This window comes from Thunnus maccoyii, chromosome 12 (genome assembly GCF_910596095.1).
Source record: "Thunnus maccoyii chromosome 12, fThuMac1.1, whole genome shotgun sequence".
In the NCBI taxonomy this organism is placed as follows: domain Eukaryota; kingdom Metazoa; phylum Chordata; class Actinopteri; order Scombriformes; family Scombridae; genus Thunnus; species Thunnus maccoyii.
In genome coordinates this window covers 9,174,523-9,191,368 of record NC_056544.1, presented here as the reverse complement: position 1 = coordinate 9,191,368, position 16,846 = coordinate 9,174,523, and the positions used below count along the sequence as shown (strand labels likewise).

At 39.1% G+C, this 16,846-nt stretch overlaps 2 protein-coding genes across 9 annotated transcripts in view; both read left to right on the top strand.

The window, feature by feature from the left end:
- Window positions 1–336: 336 nt before the first annotated feature.
- On the top strand, window positions 337–3,848 carry LOC121909095 (leptin receptor gene-related protein). Its single transcript, XM_042429492.1, has 4 exons — window positions 337–477; window positions 819–894; window positions 1,764–1,950; window positions 2,164–3,848. Exons 1-4 carry the CDS (start codon window positions 462–464, stop codon window positions 2,278–2,280), a joined length of 396 nt encoding a protein of 131 aa, XP_042285426.1. The 5' UTR covers window positions 337–461; the 3' UTR covers window positions 2,281–3,848.
- A 2,443-nt stretch (window positions 3,849–6,291) lies between these two features.
- The window catches only part of LOC121908140 (cAMP-specific 3',5'-cyclic phosphodiesterase 4B-like), a 53,641-nt gene continuing 43,086 nt past the window's right edge, over window positions 6,292–16,846 (top strand). Inside the window, exons 1-4 of one of the 8 annotated variants that reach the window (XM_042427887.1) lie at window positions 6,292–6,515; window positions 8,273–8,320; window positions 10,295–10,362; window positions 10,567–10,601. The gene's annotated coding sequence lies outside the window, so the exon portion shown is untranslated. Of the gene's footprint in view, window positions 6,516–8,272; window positions 8,321–10,294; window positions 10,367–10,566; window positions 10,602–14,876; window positions 14,892–16,846 lie in introns of those variants that run through there. The other 7 variants (XM_042427888.1, XM_042427884.1, XM_042427886.1 and 4 more) reach the window with 7 other exon arrangements.

The window sequence follows — 16,846 nt, the reverse complement described above, 5'->3', positions numbered from 1 at the left end:
AACAATCAGTTGAGCAAATGATGTTTGATTGACTAGTTGATTAATTTTCCCATAAGCAGCTGATGATGAGATGAGGAGTCAATACTCGGCTGCAGTGACGATTTTCTCTGACGAATCAGTGGTCTGCAGTGTTTTCACGTCATATTTTAGTACCGCTCAGCTTTTGCTGTTTTGCAGCTATACCAAAAAAGTTGGTACCAGATACCAGGTATCAGATACCACAACTTTTTCCTAATGGAAAAGCAATAAAAGGCGAGTAAAGTCGAGTTGAGCTGGTACATGTAGTGAAAGGCAGACTGCTGAGCTACTGCAGCTTTAAGACAGTCACCTGATGACAAAGAAGGGAGAAAAAAAACCCATGGAGGAAGCAGGAAGTCGGTCTACCAAGAAGCAGAGCCCGAACACATAAACAATACACAAAGAAACTAAAGTCAAACTGACATATTCACACAGTTATCGCAATGGCGGGTATTAAAGGTAAATGACTGTATGCGTTAACTCTTCAGCTGGAAGTAGAGAGTTTGGTTCATAAAGTGACGCAGACTTTCCTCTATAGCGTGAATGTCTCAAAAACTTTGTTAGCCTAGTGTTGTACACTTTTCCAAAGCTTTGCTGAATCATTTTCGAAAGTTATTACCGCGCTGGCAAAGGATATTAAGATCTGTTAGAAACTATGTGGTTCAATCATTAACTCACCTGATTGAAATTTGAGGTCAGCGTTAGTGCTTTTTTCAGTAATGCTAAATGTTAGTGTAGCGTCCATACTACTCATTTAGCCTGTTTCTGTTTGGTTTCTCACTGTAATTCTCTTCTTTCAGCACTGGTTGGTTTGTCCTTTAGTGGTGCCATCGGTCTGACGTTTCTTCTGCTGGGCTGTGCACTGGAACAGTACGGGTAGGTTGTAACAAAGTATTCTTAATGTAACAAATGGCTGCAGTATTGATGCTTAAAGGGGTGGTTAGTAAATAGCTAGATGGTCCTCTAGGGCTGCAGCTCAATATTATTTCCATTACTAATAAGTTTGCAGGGACTATTTGTTTATTTATATATTTTAGTTTAGTTATTATGTCTGTAAAATGTTAGAAACTGTCAGAAAGGCCTCTAATAATCTGAACCCCAAGGGGATGTCTTCAAATAGATTGTTGTGTCCGACCAACAGTTAAAAAAATGTAAAGATATTTAATTTACCATCCAAGACGACAAAGAAGGAGCAGCAAGTCTTCACAATTTAGAAGCTGTAGTTTGAGATTGTTGGTATTTTTGCTTAAAAAGTACTTAATCATACAATCAAGTAGCTGATTGAAGTATTATAGCTCTACAGTATATTAGACAAAGATAATGTTAAAGTTGATTTATTGAACAGGACAGTGTGCAGTATTAAGCATAAATGATGCACTGCACCAGAGTTAGGTTGAAGCTAAATTGCATCTGTAGTCCATTACAATCACAACATACACCAGCACAACAACAAATAGTACAAAGCAAAAAAAACAACCCCAAAAATGTTATTTACATTTTGGCATTAGTTCAGTTTTATAGACCCGGGAAACAGGGATATGCTAGTGATCTGACAGAAATACACCAAGTTTGCCTCGTTATGTAGTGAAAAGTGTTTGTTTTGAGTGGTTTGTTTTGGTATAAAATGTTTTTGTTGTGCATGTTTATCTCTGGGATATCAGGATCTGGAGACTGAGCAATTTTCTGTGCATCACCATGCATAAATATGAACTGTCCATTTAACTGTTCTACACTTGTTTTTCTAGGGTATACTGGCCGCTGTTTGTCCTGATTTTTTACGTCTTGAGCCCCATCCCAACCTTCATATCCAGACGCCTCGGTGATGACACCGACTCCTCCAGCAACGCATGCAGAGAGCTGGCCTACTTCTTAACAACCGGCATCGTCGTATCATCCTTTGGACTCCCCATTGTCCTAGCCCGCAATAACACAGTGAGTTCTCTCTCTGCATGTTGAAATATTTTGGAGGTTGATTTATATACAGTCAGTTGTAAAATGTTGTATTTGTTAGTGTAGATATATCTACGCTGTCTGCACCATATTAGTTGTTATTACATTTCACCCAGAATGTATTCCCCTGTAAAAACCAATATATGACTACAGGTTACTTTTGAACACTTCAGTTTAAATATTTCTCTGTTACAGATCCAGTGGGGTGCCTGCGGCCTCGTGATGACAGGAAACGCAGTCATCTTCCTCACAATCCTCGGCTTTTTCGTCGTGTTTGGAGGAGGCGACGACTTCAGCTGGGAGCAGTGGTAGAGTGCCTTTGGATGGTGGTCAGACAGAAGGACGGACGGATGGATGGATGGATGGATAGATGGGTGGTGGGTTGGTGGATAGTTAAATGGATAAACTGCAAACTGAGGGACATATGTGTCCTGCACTCAGTGGGGGGGTAATGCTCAGGTATAGGCCTTTAAAAAGTGTAAAGAAATTATTAGGCGTGTTATCTGGCCAATTTTTATATTAGGAGGTATCAGGGTTGGAGACAACACAACCTGTTAATGTGCCTTATGTCTGGGACCAGAGAGACACTGATGTCTATACCCCCCTCATGCTATAACCCCATCACTATCCACCTTAACCCATGTATTTTAGCTTGTCTTGCATTTGTTTGCAACCCCCAAATCACCTTTCTCATTGCAGCTTTCTGCTATTTCATTATGCCTCAGTTAATCAATTTCATAAAGGGATCCTAAAGAGTAACTCTATTGTAACCTACACTGCATTATCTGTCCTCAATGTTCAAGGGGGAAGTGGCTATACTGAGTTATGCCTTGCTTATTATGATTGTTTCTATTGAAAGTGTAATGGCAGGGCAAGTTATCCTAATTCATGCTATCTGACAAATAGTTGTAGGACTCGTAATCAGGTAAGATATGTTTGTATGGACATCTTGTGTGTTGTTTTTTTTTTTTTTTTTTTTGTCGTTTTGCTAGAAGACTTTAAAGCCTTGTGTTTTGTTCTGGTGCAATTGTTTACATTCTCACCAAAGATAATTTTTTAGACTGCAAAAAGTAAATGAGCATATGCACCACTAAACTGTGGGTTTTGATCAGTGCTGTGCAGCATCATGATGCTCAGATGCTAGCAGAGGGATTTGAGGAAGCACTGTTAAGTGAATATCTAAGCCTCTATGCTCAGTCGTTGTGTGAACAGTCCAGAGAATCCATTTTATATATATTCCTGCAGACAACAAACAATTTCGTACTATTGGCAAAAGAACATATTGTTAAATAGTGAATTATATTTTACATGTTAAATGCTAAATGCAGTACATGCGTGTCTTTAGGCTAAGTGTCTTTGTTCTAATGGAGAGGGCTCTACCTGCAAAATCATTCATAAGTGCCTGCACATACACAGTGAATATTTTAATTAATGGAAAAATCACCGCGTCAGTTTTGTGTTTTCGCCATCAGCGGCCATCGAAATCTGTATCTGTAGATCTATACTGCATCCTCATCTTCTTTTTCATCATCATTAACTGACCTTTTATGAGGTTCTGGAGTTTATATGGGTAGCCCACTTCATAGACTATCATCACATCAGATACTATCAATGTTGTGAAAATTCTGCTCACTGTCATATAGTTGCTGATTTGCTTAGTTCCCGATACACAACTGTGTCACAAGGGAAAATGTTATACAGTATGTCTGACAACTGACATGTTCCTTACCGTCTCCAGGGAGAAGCTTTGTTCTTTCTATTGTGACTCCCATAGCCACACTTTAAAAACACTAACGAGTGCTTTATGAGCTCTCAAGTGTTACTTTGTAAGCTCCTGACTGCATTTTGTTTTCTAACATTGATTAAAACTCTCTGTATAGTGAAACAAACTCACAGATTCTGTCTTTCTGTTCGCTGTCGATGTGAGAAGAAAAGTGATTCTTACAGTGGTCGGTGAGGTGGATGGAGAACTTGAATTAACTAGCTGGTGTCTGGGCAGTGCAGCTGATGGATGATGCATTCAAACTAACACCTGTGCACTACTCATGCAGTGCAGCAGCAGTAGCAATTCTCAGTAACTGACTCCCACGAGACACACTGGAACAGAAGGACAGGTGGTGTGTGGGTGAGTGTGTTTTGGGGTTACGTAGACCTCTGTGGTGCCAGACTTTGAGAGCAAACCCTAGGCCCTGTCTGACAGAAATTCAGGTGTGAATTGCTGTTAAATAATGAATACATTCTGCAATATTCAACAAGCAGCATGTAAAACGTGTCCATTTTTTTTGCCTAGTAGCCTATAATTTTCACAGAAAAACACCTCTCCACCTCCCTTTCTGTTTTACTCTCTCTAAACACACAAACAAACATTAATATTGAATACAGATTTGCAACATTGCCAACTGTGAGCAAGTTGTATAACAAAACAATGACAAAAAGCTAACATTATCTATTCAGGGTTAGATGGGTTGTGATAAAAATCAACCATGCAGCTGAGCTGCGTGCAACTTGAGTGGTTTAATTTCACTCTTTGTTCATGTGTGTCAGGAATGCACCGAAACTGCCTCACCAATTTGAACGTTCAGCTGAGTGCATTTTCTCCTCAAACAAAAGGAACCCACACTCCAAAATAAATTATTTCTATGAAAAACATCTGTGTTTCCCGCCTCCAGTGATTGCAATTCACAAGGGGAAGACACAGCATGTGTGGACTAACTTCCCACAGAGAGAGAGGTTAGCGGCGGTATCAGTGCTGCTGTGTGAAAAGCATTTAGGAAGATTCTCAAATGTGTTTACATGCAATATGCTGTACAATGTGTCCTGTATGCACATTATCAGTTGTGTGGAGTTTCAGGAATTAGTTGACATATTAAAGATTAAGACCTTTGGCTTAAAGTTGGTCTAAGGAAGTAGCTTAAATTCCCAGAAACCATCAAAACAGCTACACCAAGACACATTGCTCTCTGAAACATCAAGACAGGTGAGAGATGGAGAGTGACAGAGCTTTTGTGGCAGTCATATTACAGCAGACATTACTCTAACGTTTGAGATATCAACATGATGATCACGGCTAAGTAAAAGTGTTTGGAACCTTGGCACATTTGAGGTACTCTGTAGAGGGTTTCTAAGCCAAGTTTCCACTCCAGTGCTAGTATATGCAAGATGAGGTCCACCAGAACCAGAGAGAGGTGGCTATGGATCAAGAGAAGCCAGCTGTTAACTGCATATTACTCAAAGAGAAGCTAGAGACCGGTATCCCCCAGTTGAGGAAATTAGGTAAGACTGGTGTTCAAAGAAACACTCCTAGGTTACATCACTAATACTGAGAATCAGACATACTCTAAATTCCAAGTATATATACACTAAGGATGCTGCTGCACATCATGATGGCTCACAAGTGAAGGAGGAAAACTGCTAGAAATTGATCAAGTCATACTGAATTTATTCTCAACATAACCTGTGTGAGTGAGAGACAGTGAGGGAAAAAAAGATGAAGGTAAAGATGGAGATGAAGAAAGAGGAAGAGCCCAGGGACACCCATTCATCTCTGTTCCAGGACAGCTGTTGCCTGGCAACAGCCAAGGCATCAAAATTATACTAAAAGACAACAGAATGTGGCCTTAAACCAACACAAAACAATGCAGTTCAGAGCAACAGAACAGTGCGAGGCAGCATATTACTGTATGTCGTGTGGTACTGTAATACTGTATAGACAACAGCTGTGGTAAGTTGCAATGTCAAATAAGGCAAAGCAACATAAAGTTAAGTGCAGCTGCACGACTCAGTGCAACACAGCACAGTTCAACCCATCACACGCAATACATCACATCACAATTCAATGGAACATGAGGTAATTCAAAGTGATACATAATTCAGTGCAACACACTTTAAAATAGCACACTAGGTAATGAACAACAGACAGGTCTATTAAGGGTACACTACAGAATAGACATAAATAGATATAAGAGTCGTGGAAATTGTGTAAAACTTAATTATAACAAATATTTTTCTTGTTATCTAAGTTAATTATAACATTTTAATATCATTTGCTACTGGATTAGCCAAGTTCATTTTCAGTTCTAACGACCTGCCTTCAACACATCTTAAAAAATATGACTTTAAAATTTGACTTTGCCTCATTAAATCATAAGCAGACAATTATACATACAATGCAACTGCTATTTAAAGAGACACTCAACTAAAACACATCAGGGAGTCAATGAGAGACAGAGAGCTGAAGAGTTGTAGCCTCATTAAAGTGGTGGAACAGAGACAGATCCATACACCACTTTGGCTGGAAATCAAATGGATGCAGGCAGCAGTGGGAAGGCGCGGGGCGTGCGCACACACACAAGCCACTGGTAAACGGAAGGATTTGCGTCGTCGGTGTCAAAGCCAATCGATGCGCTCGCGGGGTCGGGAAGGGGAACGAGCGCGAATGGCACAAATGGAGCCGGATAAAAAGGGGGCGCGTGCTTCCGAAGCGTGGCAGAGGAAGAGGAGACCACACTCTGTCACAACTTCACCGTGGGAGAACGGATACACCACCGGTAAGACATACACTACACATTCACCCGTCCTGTGACAGATACAGCTGAAATATTCCTCAACTCAGCGAAAAATGTTTTCTTTTTAACCTTCCTGTAGCTTTTACGTATCTACTTTCTCCTGTCTACACTGGTCCGTTGCTTGCAGGCGATAACCCGCGCGACATTGTAAAGTTTTGCGAGATTTGCACCGTTTAAAGTTAATTAGGTTAACCGGTATAGGATGAGGGATTTTGTTGGTCTAGAGATTTGCGAAAACTGATGTTTCACGATGCTCAGGTGGCAGGTTTACGTTGTCAGTTTCGCTATTTGGGCTGTACAGAAGCTATTTTCGTGTAAACGTGACCAGTAGTCAAATATCTTCAGTTCCTCTGAAAGGGCTTTTGATTCAGTCGCACCACGTAGGCTACTTGTCTGTATGTAGGCAGTGCTCTTTTATCTCTTTCAGGACTTATCATTGTGGGCATCTCTTCCTCTGTTGACAATCGACTTGTTCAGTTTTATCTGTACGTTTCTGCAACAATGATGTGCTGCACTGGATACAACCAACCACATATGTTTGGGTAGTTTCCCATGAAGTATGATGATGAGATCAAGCAAGGGAAAAGCCACTTAGTGATTTGTCTTAATACGATAAAAGATATGTAAATGCAGACAAGCACATACATGTGAGAAAGGCTAAAGTTTGGGACAGTTACATGTGAAAACAGTGATATTTGTGTAAAAGCCTTGGTTAACCCGGTGAAACACATTAACAAGGGGTTTTGCTGGTTGGGTTCAATAAACCAAGGGTTATGTGCCATTATACAATCAATCACTGTCCATTAAGAAATTAAGTCTGGGTCAAATGAGGTCAACCACGACTTCTAGGAGATAAATGGCTATATTTAGGCTCTTAATTTTACCCTAGAGGAGAAATCAACATAATATTTCTGATGGGACTTAATGTTTCTGAGGTGTCAATAAAGACTCAATAGTGACCTTTCATTATCACTAGGGAGACTGGGGATGATTGTAACAGTTGTGTAATCATTATCTACATTTTAGTTGTTTGCGCAGAAGCTTTCAAACAAGCTACCGTTGTTTGTCAGCTACGCAGACAGTACCAGTCAAAAGTTTGGACACACGTTCAGGTGAATGGGTACGTTAGTCATTGACAGAGCAGCATCATACATTATGTGAGGTAGCGCAGGTGTTCACTGTTACAGCGCTGTTTCTATGGCACAGAAATGGTCACTGTTTAAGGGTGTGAGCGATAATGTGTTTTAGGGCTGCAACTAACAATTATTTTCATTATTGATTCATCGGTTAATTGTTTGGTCTATGAAATGTCAGAAAATGGAGAAAAATGTCCCTCACCGTTTCCCAAATCCCAAAGTGCAACCTCAAATGCTTTGTTTTGTTCCATTTTACAGTCCAAAGATTTTCTGTTTATTATCATAGAAGACTAAAGAAACAAGAAAATATTCACATTTAAGGAGCTGGAACCAGAGAACACCAGTATTTTTTTTTTTTTTAAATGACTCAAAATGATTAATCAATTAGCAAAATAGTTGGAAGTTACTTTTCTGTTAGACAATTAGTTGACGGAAAATTAATCTGCAACTATTTTGATGGTTGATTAATGGTTTTAGTAATATTTTTAAGCAAAAATGCCAAATATTCTCTGTTTTCAGTTTCTCAAATGCCAGTTTTTTTTCTTCTGTTTTATATCATTGTAACCTTAATATCTTTTGGGTTTTGGACTGCTGATGGGACAGAACAAGACATCTGAACACGTCACCATGGACTGTGGGTCTTTATAACAGGTATTTTTCACTATTATCTGACATTTTACAGACCAAGTGAGTAATCAATTAATCGAGAAAATAATCAGCAGATTAGTCGATAATGATCGTTAGTTTCAGTCCTAGCATGCTAAAATATCAGTCTATAGCTGATCAATGTCATTGGTTTGCATCTCTAAATGCAGTATCCTCAGTGAATGCTGGGTAACAGGTGCAGTTGAAACAACTGGGAACAGAAAATGTTAATACTTAACCTATTTCTCTTGTAAAACATAAATAGGTCCACACATTTTTAACATTCAAACTTAAAATCTCATTAAACTTTCATTTCACCATCTTAAAATGTTTCATTTTATATGAGCATTTGGTTTGTGTACAAAATAATGTGGTGCAGCAGAACCATGAACGTATCCAGTAAGGTTAGGGAGGAAGTGTGTGTATTGGCCTCATCGCTGCGGTTAATTTCTGCCTGGTCACATGGGCAGCATTGCAACCAACCTAATGTTACAACATTCCCAGGCCTCCCCTGCTCTTTCCAACTCTACTGGGATTTAAAGTCAGTTTACTGGTAATACCAGCAGAGTACCGGCAGATATTTTATCTTTGCTGCTGACTTGATTTAACATCTGGACTCAACATCTGCTGCAACATCCAGAGTCTGACAGGTCTTTGCAACCAGGAGGGTGGTGTATGTGGACTCTAACAGAATGTTTTTTTTTTTAACAGCAATACATCAATTCCAAAACATAAAAAGTAAAAAAACAAAAACAAAAAAAACAGCTTTGGTTTGACATCCCAAGCTCCTCTCTGGTGTCTAACATGCCGTATGACATTTCACTGTCATACTGTCTAGTTACACCTCAGAAATTCAGCTGTCTTTTCCTTTGAAACCCAGTTTATAGCATCTCTGTGGTGCGCCTGGTCATTTTGTGTGAACTCAACTGGCCACTGTCCGTTTTATTCTCAGTCAGTAGTGAAACAACAGAGCACATACATCCAGCCTCTTGATAAAAGAACTGGCTGCCAGACTGATGACTCACTTACTGGCTGCTTGGTAGCTTTACTGGTGATGTGGTCACCATACTGACTGTTACTGACCACTGATGTTTCGCTTCCAGCTGATGAATACATGCCGTGTCTGCTCTACGCATTTAGGTTTTCAGACTGTTTGACTGTTTGTCATACTGGGAGCTATGATGAAAAACCAGCTGACTCTGAATACAGAAAGCATTGTGTGTGTGTGTGTGTGTGTGTGTGTGTGGTAAACGGAACTGCTTGTAATAAGTCATTCATTTAAGGAATCTAGATTTGAAACAACTAATTGATTAATTGCTTAATCCATCAACAGAAAATAAATTGCCAATTATTTGGATAATAGATTTATTGTTTGTCAGTCTTCTTAGCAAAAATGCTAAACATTAATTTTTTTTCCAGCGTCTTGATTGTGAAGATTTGCTGCTGTTCTTTGTCATATGTGATGGAAAACTGAATATTTTGGGGTTGCAGACTGTCGGTCTGACAAAACAACCAATTTGAAGACATCAACTCAGGCTTTAGGAAATTGTGATGGGAACTTTCCACTATTTTCTGACATTTTTTATATACCAAACAAATCATTTATTAATTGATAACGAAAATAATCATCAGTCGCAACCCTAAAAGAATTGTAGCAGTTGTGCTAGACTCTTATTGTGAAGAGAAGAAATTCAGCAGCTGTCACACTCATCAGGGTTTCCACTGTTTTTTAAAATGACTTTTTGTTTTTCTCAGATCTACCAAAACTATTTTGTACACGGTGAAATCATGTGTAAATATCTCTGTTCTCTTTCTATACCTGTCAGAGAGAAAATATGTATGTTGTCGCTGGTCCTGATTTAAAACCAATCCTATAGTTTCAACTGCCCAAAGTGTTGTCAGTCAGTATTTTTCTTCTCTCAAATATTTTGCTGTGCCATGTGATCTTAAATGTAATGCGTACATCATCTGTCTTTCAAGCCAACAGACTGCTGACGTGAATTCCTGCCTCTCCTCTCACCACAGGCGCCTGCAGAGCAGTTTCAGCTGTGAGTAAGTCTCTTTTAATGTTTATTGTGGTCAAAATCAGTGTTCTTTACTGAAAGTCTTTACTGCACATGGAATAACGTGTAATATTTCGTCCTTGGCTTTCAAGCAGAAGAGCTCAGTTTTCTATGTATTGTGGGAATTGGTCTACAGCACAGCACAGTACACTTGTTTGATTTCTCTTTTGATTCACAATAACCACACAGATGGAGACAGAGACACAGGTGGTGAACAGGAAGGGGTAGGTGGTATGTGTGTGTGTGTGTGTGGTGTCCATCACGGTTCATGACCCAAACCAGTAGTTCCACAGCAGGATGTAGTCACCATGTGTGTAAAGGAGGTGGTGGGTTATACTGATTTATTCAGTTTTACCTCAAGAGTATCTCTAAGATGCACAGGCCATCTGAATGATTTACAGCCATGTTGACATGGAGGTTGCCAGCTGGTGACACTCACCAAAGGCCCTCTCTGTGCCCCAAATCCTGCAAACCCTGCCAAGCCTTCTGTTGCCTCCTTTCTCTCCAAGTTATTTGTAATTTGTAATTTACCCTAAAAGCTTTCATCCGTGTAGCTGCCAATAGAAAGTTTCATCCAGTGAATGGGTAAGGTAATTGATGAAGTGCTGACACAGGCGGTCCTTCAAGCACAATACCTCAAAGGACTTGAAATAGGGTGACTTGAATACGATGGGGTAATTAGTGTAGGAGTGCAGTGTGGGTGTTTTGAATTTGACAGGGTGGCACTCTTCCTTTATAATTATCGGGCTTTTTCAACAATTCCAATCAAACAGCGACTCATACAGAGGCCTGAGCCACCAATTATTTCTCATTTCTTTCTAATTCTTTTAAATAGTTTGATAGGTCTCTGTGTCAGCACAGCAGTGTTGCATCAAAAGCTCATGATGAATTCACATTTATTTACCTCTTTCATCTAATTGGAAGAAAGGAACAGAATAGAATCATTGATTAATGCTAATATGAGTACAGGAGTAGGTTGGGGGTTGGTGTGAAGCAGAGGATGTCATTTAAACATCATTATTACATGACATAGATGTAGTTAATCTCCATTTTTAAGGCAGGTACACTAGAACAAAATGAGACCTTATTTATTTTTTTTATATTTTTGTTAAATTTTAAACCAAACAAGACAAGTTATAAGACATAAGAGCTGGTAATCAGCCTGTTCCCACCAGTTTTTTTTGTGATAGTGTTTGCAATGCCAACATGACAAACAACATGGTGTGACAGCAGAACAATCCTAAAATGATCTTGTGATATGTGGCCCATTGGCAGCAGACTCACAGAGCCTTGCCTGTCCAGTCCTTCTCTCTCTCTCTCTCTATCTCTCACACACACACTCTCTGTTTGTACAGTAGGGCAGTGGGTTTCCTGCATGTGGCCTCCACAGTGACGTCATCTTTCAACTGCCACAAATTGGTTTGTTTCTCTCTGCCTCCTCAACAAACGCCTCAGTCTTCGCTTGTCTCAAAAGTTCTGCTGGCATCTGCTTCACTACACTGAATGCAAAATACAAAGCGCTAAATTTGCCAGTGCGACTAAGTGTCGATTTTTTTATTTTTTCAGTGACAACTAATCTAAATTGACAAGTGTTGATTGGTGTTTCTTTTTCAGTAATAGAGTTGATATGGCTTCGGGGTGAGTGTTAAAAACAGTACAAAACTGTTGAATGATCTTTTGATAGATGTCTAATTAAATTAAATGCTAGAAGAAATGATGTTGATGTTGTCATCATGGGAGGTAAATAAACTCTGACAATTTAGCTTTACAGTATGTTGTGGACAAAGTAACTCCACCCCAACTCACAGAAGCTCTGCATTGTAAATCTTGTAGCATTTTTACAAGCCTCTTTTATCAGCAGAGAGAAACTCCAAAGAAAAATGTCCCAAGTTTCTTTCCAGCATAATATGTATATTCATTTCATGCCCTAAAACTAGAGTCCTCTGTCTTCAAATGAGCTCTGGTGCATGCATAATTTACATGTTTGTATCAATTACTTTTTCCATCCATCTCTGTGGAATGCTGATTCTGAGTTGTAGATGTAATGAACTCAACAAGCTAGAAGGTATACAATAATAATGGTCAGTTAGTAAGTGTAAGGACACCTGCATGGAGAGCAACAACTGCTTTGTGTGGAGGACATGCCCACACAAACAGTGTGGGAAGGATGGATAAGATTAGAAGAGATAACAGAGTGCGTGAGCCTTAAAACTTATTGCAACCTTCAAGTATTTTTTCTTTAACATATAGTTTTTAACATTTTATATATTCATACAGAATTAACCAACTAACCCTGTGCCTAACACATCTAGCCAAATATGGATTGGTATCATGTTCAGTGCTTTATGAATTACATTAAGATGGATGTGTCTAACAAGGCAGTGGGTCAGATAGGATTTAGAGACCAAAATGACTAGAAGTAAAAACAAATTGATTAACAAATGGTGCCCAGTGTAGTGCAGTTAATACAGTGTTTTTTCATAGTATGTGCTAGGCAGTTGGCCAGAAAATGGCCCTGAAAATACTACAAATGGCATCATTCAGCATATTGGCATCTTGGCATCGAGGAATTGTGGCATTACATTTGACCCTAAATTGAAATTTGAACACCATGTCAACAAATTGGCTCAATCCTGTTTCTTTCAACTAAGGAATATTGCAAAAATCAGACCATTATTAGCTGTCTCTGACTCAGAATGTATCATTCATGCCTTCATTTTTTCCTGCCTCGACTACTGCAATTCCCTTTTTACTTCCCCTAGTCAAGCTGCCCTTGCACGTCTTCAGCTTGTACAAAATGCAGCAGCTAGGCTATTAAGTAGGACTGGCCGTATATCTCCCATCACTCCTATTTTAGCCTCACTGCCATTGGCTGCTGTGAAGTTCAGGATCGATTTTAAGATTCTTTTAATCACACACGGTTTAGCTTCGGCCTAATTTCTGAGCTACTAAGCCCTTACACTACTGAGTGGTCACTTAGGTCATCCAACCAAAACCTGTTGGCCATGCTGCGTGCCAAACTAGAAACCAAGGCGACTGCGCTTTAGCTGCTTTGGCACCCAAACAATCTCCCCCCTCACATTAGATCAGCTGAGTCTGTTGACTGTTTTAAACAACATTTAAAAACCCACCCTTTTTACGATGGTCTTTCCATAACATTAGTGTTCATATGTGTCTGTATGTAGTTGAATGTTTTTTTTTTTTTCCTGTTCTGTTTTATTCTTTTTCTGTTTTTCTTGTTCTCTTTCTCTTTCTGTGCTGATGTTGATGTAAATCAGTTTGTAACCTGTGTTTTAAAAAAGGGTGCTACATAAATAAAATTTGACTTACTCATTATACATTAAACAAACTTTAATTGTCCATGTTGATCCTACAGAAATGAATTTCAGCCACAGTCACAAGTCACAGTAGTCTAGAGGGAAGCAGCTTGGTAGCAGGTGTGATTTGCATTTTGTGCAATAATAAATTAGTGCGTATCCTCCCGGACATCCAACAATTGTTTTCTGCTGTCTGCAGCTGCTACATCTAAAATAACATCAGAGCACATTACAAAACAAATGAAACAAAAGCAAGCACACTGTAATCTCATTGTAAACAGCGTGATGACAACAGAACAAGCACCTTTTTCTTTCCATGCTACTTGTGCAGTTATACTGTACAATAAGTAACCTTGTAACTGTGTCAGTGAGTTGAGGTATTTGTGCTCCAGGCAGATCACTCTGCACCCTTGGGGCCAGAACAGACAAAGACTAGCTCATTCTTCTTCTTCGTCTTTTCTTTTTCTTCTTCCTCTCCTTATTTTGCCTCTGGGGATCATCAACAGTGATCATACATATTGGTGGAGGAAAAAACCAACATTTGCTTTAAAATGGATAATAAAAGCCCTTCAAAATGTAACATATCAGTAAAATGGTTACAGTGTAGATGCTAATTGTTAAAATACTGACATTAAATATAAATGTTAAGTGTAATGGTGACTTTGACTGATTCTTCAGTGAGCTGTATTTCAGTCAGCAGCAGTCATTCCTGTGAAAACCAACCAGCTATTATGTTCAAGGTCAGAGGGAGACAGGATTATATCTTCGATATACTTTATTTCTGAGGTGATAAAACATGATTGCACAATCTCTTTTATTTAGTCATTAAAGTTTAGCTCAAATAACCCCAACGCTCGTTTGAAAGGATCTGACTGTGGAGAAGGGACAGCCAATGCTTCAAAGGAATTCTGTGGACACTGAATATCAATTTTTATAAGTATTAAGTTTTGTCATCAGTTGACATGCAATGTATTCAGACTGCACCTCCCCCACTAGATATCTGAGGTGAGAATAAAGTGGGTGTGGTGTTGTTTAGACTGAATAAACGTAGGCGGGACGTAGACTGTCAAACAGGACCTGCTGCTGTTCTGTCAACAGCTGTTGCGTCTTGTGACCGGAGTTAATCACTGCATGAGTGAGTATTTTAAGGCTTATATTAAAAACAGATTCATTTACCACCTACTGGATCAAAGCTGGGTAAGTTGAGTCAGTTTCTTAAAAAGTACAGAGTGTGGGCATTGATTTTTGTGTTTTTATGGTTCCTTCACTTAATAGTAAATCTGAATCGCAGAGATATGGGTATAAGTGAGTGACTATTGCAAAGTTAATTCGTCATGGTTGTGACACACAGATGTCTTTTGAAAGCTCTTATTGTTGGATCACAGAGTAATCAGAACATAACATTACCGCAGTTTCACTCATGATTTCTTGAGCCTCCTTTGTCTTGGCTCCACAAAAGCTACATTTGTGTGGGTGTCCAAGGATTTTAATTGTATGAAAGCCCCTGACTCACCCTCCACAGCTCTCAATTGTGCATGGAGGCTGTGTGACATAGATTGACTGGTCAAATGTGAAAATTTTCGCCTCTGCTTGCTAACCTCCGATTTACGACAGGAATGCAAACACTGGTTGTGATAGTGTTGTGATTTACACTATGTGCTGTAAGAGCATTAAGCCTATGTTGGATGATGGTAAATGAGTGCAAGATAAAATGGAAATGTCCTCAACATCCATCCATGCGCCTATTCTCTAACCCCACTTATTGCTGCTCAGGCCCAGTGGGGATGGTGGCTGGGGGGGTTGATGTCTTTTCACTGAGTCAAAATGCATGGCAACAATCTGAACTGGAAACTCTTTTATTACATACACAAGCCCATTGACACTCAAATTCACACCTGTAATTTAGAATTTTTAGTTCACTTATTGTCCAAATCTTTGGACAATTATTTAGTCTATAAAATAAGATGCCTATGGAAAATTCCCAGAGTCTGAAGTGACGTCATTAAGTTGCTTATTTTGTCTAACCAATAGTCCAAAGCCAAAAATATTCCATTTAAAACTGATGTGACTGAAATGTTTGGCATTTTTCATGATAAATTACATAGATGATAAATCAAAATCATAATTTGTGTCAATTTTAAAGTTTCTGTCAATTGGCTAATTGGTTAATTGTTTCATCACTACCCAAACCCTGCCGTACAGTGCTGTGTATCTATTGTTTTTTGGAGAAGGTTATGCATTTAATCTGCTGTAGAGATTTCTGTCCACAATGCCTAGAAATAACTTAACTTAAATACTTTACTCATACATGTTGGATAGATACTTTCTTCACACTTTTGTTTTTGCAAACTTTTTTTAAGCACCCGTTTTTAATGGAAGAAATAAAAGCCTCAAAGCTGAGTCCATCTTCTCCCTCTTCATTGTGTTTGAGTTGTACATTGAGCAAAATCAGCCTTCTTTGGTTTGTTGTGTTCCCTATTGCACCGATGATAGACTGTACGCCCAGCACAATGATCCCTGGTGTTCTCATCAAAGGGCAAGTCAAATCCTTACAATCAGCATCTCAAGTGCTGCCTCATGACCGAGCATTCTCTTACCCGCTTAACATCAACAAACAATTATTTGTAGAGGTACGGATGGTCACCACAGGGATGACCTATTGCATGGGTCACAAGGATGAGAGGTCACTTGAAACTTGTTTCTCAAAAAAGTGGAGTCAAAGTGAAACACCAGGGCATTTTCAGTCCACTGTCTTTTGTCCAGTTAACTTACGTATGAGTGCTCTCCTGCCTGGATTTTAGGTTTAAATGCTCTTCAGAGTCTCACAGGCTCATTCTTTCCCTTGACGTATGGCCCAACCCCTCCTCTTTTCAAAAGAGTGCTGATAGCTGTTAGTAGAAATAGTTATGTAACAAATACTTCATCTCTTAATATGATTAACACAAAGATTCTTGCTTGATTCTATGCTGTAAATGTAGATATGGAGCTGATATAAGTTGTTTTAAATCGATTAGTCGATTCACAGAAAAATAATCTGCAATAACTGATTGTCAATCAGTCAACCAATCAGTCAGTTGTTTAAGTCATTTGTTAAGTAAAAATACCAAACATTTCCTGGTTCTAGCTTCAGGAATGCAAAGGTTTTCATAATT

What these genes read in the sequence shown, in the direction of transcription:
- LOC121909095 (XM_042429492.1), top strand. An exon ending in TGTGCACTGGAACAGTACGG is followed by an intron (nt 895 to 1,763) that starts GTAGGTTGTAAC and finishes TTGTTTTTCTAG; the next exon opens with GGTATACTGGCCGCTGTTTG. An exon ending in TCCTAGCCCGCAATAACACA is followed by an intron (nt 1,951 to 2,163) that starts GTGAGTTCTCTC and finishes TCTCTGTTACAG; the next exon opens with ATCCAGTGGGGTGCCTGCGG.